Source organism: Mizuhopecten yessoensis, unplaced genomic scaffold (assembly GCF_002113885.1).
Source record: "Mizuhopecten yessoensis strain PY_sf001 unplaced genomic scaffold, ASM211388v2 scaffold8011, whole genome shotgun sequence".
Classification (NCBI taxonomy): domain Eukaryota; kingdom Metazoa; phylum Mollusca; class Bivalvia; order Pectinida; family Pectinidae; genus Mizuhopecten; species Mizuhopecten yessoensis.
In genome coordinates, this window is record NW_018407334.1 from 156,762 (window position 1) to 165,366 (window position 8,605).

Genomic DNA, 8,605 nt, shown 5'->3' on the forward strand with positions numbered 1-8,605 from the left:
GGTTACTGACAGTCATCAAATGATACAGGACAGTTACTGATGTACATCGAATGATACAGGACAGTTACTGATGTACATCGAATGATACAGGACAGTTACTGATGTACATCGAATGATACAGGACAGTTACTGATGTACATCGAATGATACAGGACAGTTACTGATGTACATCGAATGATACAAGACAGTAGGCGATGTACATCGAATGATACAAGACAGTAGGCGATGTACATGTTTTTTTATTAAGCAACTCAAGACAGTTTTCCTATAACAAGGTTATACCCTATTCCTTATATATACATGTAACATGTTATACCTATTTATTCCTTATATATAACAAGGCTATACACTATGTCTTATCTATAACTAAGTTATACACTTTTCCGTATATATACATGTGACAATGTTATACATTGTTTCTGATTTTTAACAAGGCTATGGTAGCAGAGTACAGTAGAAGCGGCCTGACTCTGAAAAACAAGGCACGTGTCTAAGAAATGTAAACACAGCGGATTTACCCTACACAACACATATATACATGTATATATATTTGTAAACTGCATTATATTTGCAATACGTATAAAGTACTGAGAAGTGTATAAATTTCTTTTTTCTGTATATGTCACTTGTGTGAAAACCATGGTTACCACATCAAAAATTACGAGAAAATGCCAAAAATCACCATTTTTGACCAAAAATATGACCCCCACAACTAGATTTTTTTTTCCTAAGTTCTGTCTAAAATCAAAGATCACATACTTGGTTACAGAATTACCGTGTTCCAGCATAGGTCGTTTCCGGTGGATTTTTAGCAATTTTGCCTCATGTGCTGTGTTCACAATTTTACTTCCTGTAAAGCTAGCTTTTCATGTATAGACACTGTTTCGGAAAATGGCCAAACTTTTATTCTCTAACCAAATACATTTAGTTGCTTTTTTAGAAATGTGAAGCCAACATAGTCCGATTCATCATGCTTATACCAATTTTAGTACAGTTTTATTTTATTTTTATTTTTTACATGTCATAATACAGGGGTTAGCCATTTAACAAAAATATCACCCATGGCCACAACCCTCTTCTGTACTCTGCTACCTATACACTATTCCTTATATCAGAAGATAATACAGTAATTCTCGTTTTAGTAATGAATTTTTACTTCCAGCTCTAGACATTGTCCTCAATCGTAATTCTTTTTATTTTGACCAAGAAGACTTTCAGCAGATTAAAGGTACAGCGATGGGAACTAAAGTTGCCCCTACATATGCACCCTTAGTTTTAGGATACTTAGAGGAAACACTTTATTCTAAGATTGAAACAAAGTTTGGGGAAAACTTTATTGAATTTATCAGAAATATTTGTTTAAGGTTCCTTGACAATTGACTAGATTCAAATAAGATTACAACGGATTTATATTGTAAGGCTACAGATGCACATAATTATCTAACTTTTTACTCTAACCACAGTAAACACACTAAAGTTAATATTCCTTTTAATCTTGCCTCACGGATTGTCACTATCGTCAGTGACAACAAGCTCAAATTGCTAGACTCAGTCAACTAAAGCAATACCTTAAAGCTCAATGTTATCCTACTGAGATAATAGAACATGGTATACAGAAAGCTATTGAAAAGGGACCCTTTACTTCCCGTCTAAAAAATCTAAAGGATGAATCAAAGTTAGTTTCTTTTGTTTCTACTTTCAATCCACGGAATTGTGATATGTTTTCTGTGATAAAGAACTAATGTGAAGAGTTAAAGCAAAGTAGCAGGCGTATGAGAAACATTTTTATTAAACATGCTATTTTACATTGTAGACGCCAACCTAAGAACTTGAAACGTATGTTGACATATTCTAAGTTTGATAATTCTTGTGTAACACCAGGAGTATCCAAATGTAAGACACCGAGATGTGCTACATGTCCTATGATTATCGAGTGTAATATTTATATTTTCAAGAATGGTTTGAAATTTACTGTGAAGGTAAATATGAATTGTAAATCAAAACAAATAATTTATGCAATAGTTTGTGTTAAATGTGGTGATTTTTACATCGGTCAAACTGGTTATGAACTCAGAACACGTATGACTGTACAAAGACAACACACTAGAACTGATTCTTTACGAAATCCTCATGTTAACAAACATGAATGTGCTGGAGATAAATTTAATGTATTACCTCTGTATCAACTATTTTCATCAGACACTATTTTAAGAGAAACGAAAGAAGACCAACTAATCAAAATATTAAAACCAAGTCTCAACAGGCCACAGTAAAATGTTACGCTAAATCGTCCACCAATCTTGTGTATTTCGTGACGTTACGTTACTATTGTAGTGTGATGACATGTAATTGTGACGTCACGAAGATGTTCTTTTGAATAAGCCTGAAAAGCCCTGTGAAGGGTGAAAGCAGCTAGTTTTTTAGTCGGTCGTTAATTTTATCTTTTCTATATTTACTTCCTTCACATGGACATTTAATCTCTTTTTATCATACATATATATATATATAGAAAAAATAAGATTAACGACCGACTAAAAAACTAGCTGCTTTCACCCTTCACAGGGCTCTTCAGGTTTTCCTCGTAACTAGTAATACATTAATAGTTCCTGAAAACCTGAAGAGCCCTGTGAAGGGTGAAAGCAGCTAGTTTTTTAGTCGGTCGTTAATTTTATTTTTTCTATATATATATGTATATATATATAACATGGTAATACACTATTCCTTATATATATATATATACATATTAGAAATCAGAAAAATGATCCTTACGGACGAAGAAATATTATAAAAAGAAAAATTCTTAACAACGAGTCTTTAGTACTTTCATCTCTTCTAGGAGATTCTTCAGACTATCGCTATATATATATGGGGCAAAGAAGTAATTCCAACAGTGTGGACAAGTTTAGGTTGTCAAATTTTCGGAGCGATCTGCTCCTTTTTCAAGACGTCCATGTGACGCTAAAAATATAAATAAAGCAAAACACGAAGACTAGTATCATCTTGGGGCTCAAGATGGGCGAAAGCGCTAGCCAACTATACTAGTCTTCGTGTTTTACTTTATTTATATATATATCTGAAAAAAATATGTTTTTATTCTATATTTTTCTTCGCAAGGACTTATTTATTTATTATCTACTATATATATATAATATACAGTTATAGAATGGGTATGAGGGAAATAGCACATTTATGGTCCCCGAGGTGAAAAACTATTTCCCGAGGCGGCGAAGCCGGCGAGGGGAATAGTTTTTCACCAAGGGTGACCATAAATTTGCTATTTCCCAAAATACCCATTCTATAACTTTTTTATTATAACGAAACAAATTATTAAAGGAAGTTCAACAAATGAATTTATTTATTCATGTCCTTTTACAATTTCAAAGAGAAAAAATACAATTGGAAGTACCGTATGCATCGTCGTTGATGATAATTTCATTTCTAGCATTCAAGAAGTGGTTTTATAGACTGCATCTCATAGTCACCATTGTTTTCCTACCATATCTAGATCTAGTCCCATCCACTTTTTTTAAGTTCTGCATAAATCTTGTGTGTCCTAACTGGACACACGTTCACCTTCTCTGAGCTTGCTTGACCCTTCTCGTCGACGCTTCCGGCATTCCATTCTGTTAGGTAAGTTAGTTTGAAGTGAATTCACTGCAGTCGTTTTAACAGCTTTTGTATTTAAAATACGTTTAGCGTCCAAAATCTGCTGTACCTCCTCTTTACAACAACACAACGGTCTTCTTCATCGGTGGCCATTTTCACTGTTGGCATTTGGTTCTGAAAGTGTGACGTCACGAGCGTCATGGAGAAGGCCCCGCCTACCAATGTTTCCATTGGTTGAAATCTTTTAAACTCCGCCTACAAATATTCATGAGGGAGTAGTCCTCTCTCTGGCAGAAAGTAGTCCTCTCTCTGGCAGGAAATAGTCCTTTTTTGCAGGGAGTAGTCCTAATTTGGGGAAGGAGTAGCTCTCAGATGGAGAGATTTAAGAGATTTAAGGGAAATAGCAGATTTTATCGCATTGTCTTTATATAGGAAAAACTCAGTAGAAGTATAATAAATATGTATATATATTATAAAAAGAAGAAAAAATTCTCAACAACGAGTCTTTAGTACTTTCATCTCTTTTGAAGTATATGTTGTGACGTCATAAACTATGACGTCAATTATAGTTCGCTATAGCGACGTCCGCCATATACGTACCCGCCAATTTATACTATATAACAAGGTTATACACTATTCCTTTTATATATATATAACAAGGAAATATTCTATTCCTTTTATATACATGTATATATATATATATATATATTTATATAGAAAAAATAAGATTAACGACCGACTAAAAAACTAGCTGCTTTCACCCTTCACAGGGTTCTTCAGGATTATTCAAAAGAACGTTCTTTTGAATTAACCTGAAGAGCCATGTGAAGGGTGAAAGCAGCTAGTTTTTTAGTCGGTCGTTAATCTTATTTTTTCTATATTTACTTCCTTCACATGGACATTTAATCCCTTTTTATTATATATATATATGTATTTATGTACATGGTTATACACTACTCCTTATATATATATATATATACCAAGGCAATACAGTATTCCTTATATATATATATATTGTTTACAAGGTTAAACACTATTCTATATATCCAATAGAGCTCTGTTCTATCGGTCTAAAGGGTTTTATAGGAACTTTCTGTAATTTGATGATTTTNCCAATAGAGCTCTGTTCTATCGGTCTAAAGGGTTTTATAGGAACTTTCTGTAATTTGATGATTTTCTACACATGTTTCGGATCACGTCATAGACTTTAGTGCATCATCATTTTATGCAGCATTGAATCAAATGTGTCTTTAACGTATTACTTTTATAATCAGGTGATCAACCTCGTGGCCTGGGTATTTATAGCTGTCATGGCGTGTCTTGTTTTGTACGGGATCAACGACCCCGTCAACGGACAGGAGTGGAGTAACGGCGTGAACGCTCTCTACAACGCCGTCCACCGCTCTGTATGGGGCATGTGTGTCTCCTGGGTCATCTTCGCCTGTGTTACAGGCAACGGGGGTAAGGGTTTAGTTCATTTTCTGATATTTGGGACCGATAACTCTTTTCTTTATTTCACCAACACAGCAAACTAAAACGGTTATTATCAATATGACAAATATGCATTAGGTCGATATTCAGTGAACGGTGGCCTAGGTGGTTAAAGCGCTCGTCTAAAGTTCGGTGGTCACGAGTTCGAATTCCGCTCTGGTCGCTGCATTTTAATGTTGCGTTCAGCATAGAGCGATGTATACACTCACAGAATGAACCATAGGGTCTTATGAATGTTGTGGACTTGGACTGGGTCGAACTCTGGTGAACAATGGTAGCTAGATGTAAATAGAGCATTTGGCTAGAATTCGGATCTCCCGGTTTCGAATGTTGCTCTGAGTGTTACATTTTCCCCTTTTCTGTTACACTGAAATGGAATTCAACAAATATTTATGATAGTCTCTACATTAAGATTAAGCTTAAACTTGGGGTTATGCCTCGTACTAACACGGTCAATTCAAGTACTGTTGATCGTAGAGTGCTGCTTTTTTAGAAAAGGAAAGTTAACTAATGAAAAACTTATATATATGTAATCAATAGTGTGTCTTCTTTTTCAGTGTCACTGATAATAATATATACTGATATGTAAACGTTTAAATGTTTTCCAGGTATCGTAAATGATTTGCTGTCCTGGAAGCTGTTCGTCCCCCTCGGTAGACTGAGCTATTGTATCTACTTGACACACCTCCTGGTCATAATGCGTTATCTGTCTTCCTTGCGGCTTCCGATTTATGCCACGAATCTCGAATTTGTAAGTACGCTTTTTATTGTAAATAAGTATTCGGTTTAAAACACAGTTGTGATGTCATCCATTGTGTTTTTGTAATATATCCAGTAGAAAGTTCAGGTATCACCTATGGCTGTACAATAAGTTACCTGTAGGTGTTCAATATGTTGACAGGACCGTCTTATATGTGCTCAACTTATTGAACAGTTGTGGCATCACATTCTAGATAACAGATGGACGGAGCCATATAGGGGTTATTAAGTGACATAGGTTCCAAACAAAAACAACAAACAGGGATTTTTTAGTATAATATTAAATCAAAATATTGATTACAAGTGGTTTTTTATCCTTAGAATCAAACACATAAAAAACCCAGCTCGAGTTCTGGTGGAGTATATTATATATTTAAAATGACACAGCTATAGTACTGTACCAGCAGTGTACATATCAGTGGAATTCAACACATTCAAAACTCAAACGCTACTGAACAGCAGTGTATATATCCGTGGAATATATCACATTAAAAACTTAACAGCTAGAATACTGTATCAGCGGTGTATATGTCAGTGAAATTAAGCACATTCCATACATTTTTACTGAGTTATAAAAATAACCTCCTCAGTGTCAGAGGACAATATGCTATCTAAACACATGCGAACTCCACAGACTCCAAAATTTTGTATGAGGTTTGCATGAGTATGACAATAGGTTCACCTCATACAGCCCAATAAGATAAATGGGTTAATGCACACCAATATAGAAATTGTTACACGAATCAGCATAAGAGGTATTCTATGTTTTAAGTTAGATATAAACCTCAAACTGTCCAATACTTATTATCAAGGTATTGCCCGTTTTTCTGGGCTGATTTTATATTGCTAAACATTTTTGTTGTTAATCTTTACGAGACATTGAGATTTGAAACACTGATTTTGTTGTGTTGCAGATTTTCATGTTCCTTGGAACATTAGTGATGTCGGTTCTTGTGTCCATTGTGGCCTCCCTGGCCTTTGAGGCCCCAATGATGGCCATAGAGAAGGCGATCTTCCGACGGGGCAAGAAATGAAACGTGAACAAATATGTCCGGAGAGGAAAACCGGAAGTGAAAGAATTTACAAGACACGTAATCACATAGAAGTACAAATGGACAAACCTCTGTTTTACAAGACACGTAATCACATAGAAGTACAAATGGACAAACCTGTGTTTTACAAGACACGTAATCACAACAAACCTCTGTTTTACAAGACACGTAATCACATAGAAGTACAAATGGACAAACCTGTGTTTTACAAGACACGTAATCACAACAAACCTCTGTAATAAACAAACGTTGCAATAAACATGCAACAAATGGACAAAGTCTGTTTTCGAAGTAAATGATTCAAATTTGCTGACAGAAAGAAGTCAATGAAAATAAAAGATATCGTGTATCTGTTGTATGAGCGCTTTTTAATAGAAAGTCCCAAGTTGATTGAATGATTGTGAAATGTAATTTAAAAAAGAAAACGTTTTCTGGCAATCTTCATAAACTGATTGAAGATGAAAAATGAAAAAAGGTATGGTATTGTAATTTGTACTGGTATGATATTGTAATAAACAAACGTTGCAATAAACATGCAATGGATTAATGAATATATTCGTATGATTCTTTATTGAACATTTATGTGATGTTGTAATAAGATTTTTTCTATGAACTTGTATACAAATGTAAAGAAACATATGTGTGCATGCATTATGGTGGCTAGAATGAGAACCTTTGGATGTATCAAATCTATTTTACCATATGGACATGGAATCAAATATACTGTCTGACCTGTCTACTTCAGTGCGTAAAAGGCAGCATGGCGAGGCGGAGTTGTCAAGTAAAACGTGTTTAGATACGTGTCATATTTAATGTTGTACCATGACATATATTAGACACTCCGTTCATTGTTTTCTATTTTACCATACCTAATAAGCGAGGTAAAAAGCAGTTCTCGCTTTACAAGATGAAGCTGGTCTGTAATTACTACAGAATATAAAAGGAACTGTCTGACCTGATGTACATAAAAAATCTGTACACGATAGACAGATAATAGTTTCGCTTACACCTCACAAATTAAGTTTTCTAACACCTCTCATTAAGTTTTCTCACACCTCACAAATTAAGTTTTCTCACATCTCACAAATTAATTTTTTCTCACACCTCTCATTAAGTTTTCTCACACGTCACTAACTGAGTTTATCAAATCTTACATTTTACTCGATATATTGCATACATTCCGTGTGTTACCGAAACAATTTGAACCAATCAGCTTCGTTATCTTTGTTGATAGGTAGACAGTGTAGTGTTCGGCCTAGGCGCCAGCCAGCTATGTAGTTAACGGGTTGTCTGATCATCACATACTATACTTGTTACAACGAATACCAGTTCATCATTATACTTTAAATCAAAACACAAGAGATTTGCGAAGGTTGAACACAACGCAATAACAGCAGAACATGAAAAAACGGAAAGATTTGGATCAAGAATCTTAATTAAGTAAAAGTGGACGCAGGACGAAATAACATGTCGCACAAAAATACTTTTCCCCAATGAGATCATAATGGCAACCAGCATCTCTCAAAACCCTGGTCATCAACCAGCATCTCTTAAATCCATGGTCGTCAACCAGCATCTCTCAAAACCCTGGTCATAAACCAGCATCTCGCTAATCCCTGATCATCAACCAGCATCTCTCAAAACCCTGGACCTCAACCATCATCTCTGTAATCCCTGATCATCAACCAGCATCTCTC

At 35.0% G+C, this 8,605-nt stretch overlaps 1 protein-coding gene across 1 annotated transcript in view; it reads left to right on the forward strand.

The window, feature by feature from the left end:
• LOC110454679 (nose resistant to fluoxetine protein 6-like) overlaps positions 1-7,047 on the forward strand; it is a 68,702-nt gene extending 61,655 nt beyond the window's left edge. Inside the window, exons 13-15 of the mRNA XM_021504319.1 lie at positions 4,881-5,067; positions 5,706-5,848; positions 6,771-7,047. Of these exons, the coding sequence (XP_021359994.1) occupies positions 4,881-5,067; positions 5,706-5,848; positions 6,771-6,890 (450 nt within the window). The 3' untranslated portion in view covers positions 6,891-7,047. The remainder of the gene's footprint in view (positions 1-4,880; positions 5,068-5,705; positions 5,849-6,770) is intronic.
• The last annotated feature ends 1,558 nt before the right edge of the window (positions 7,048-8,605 follow it).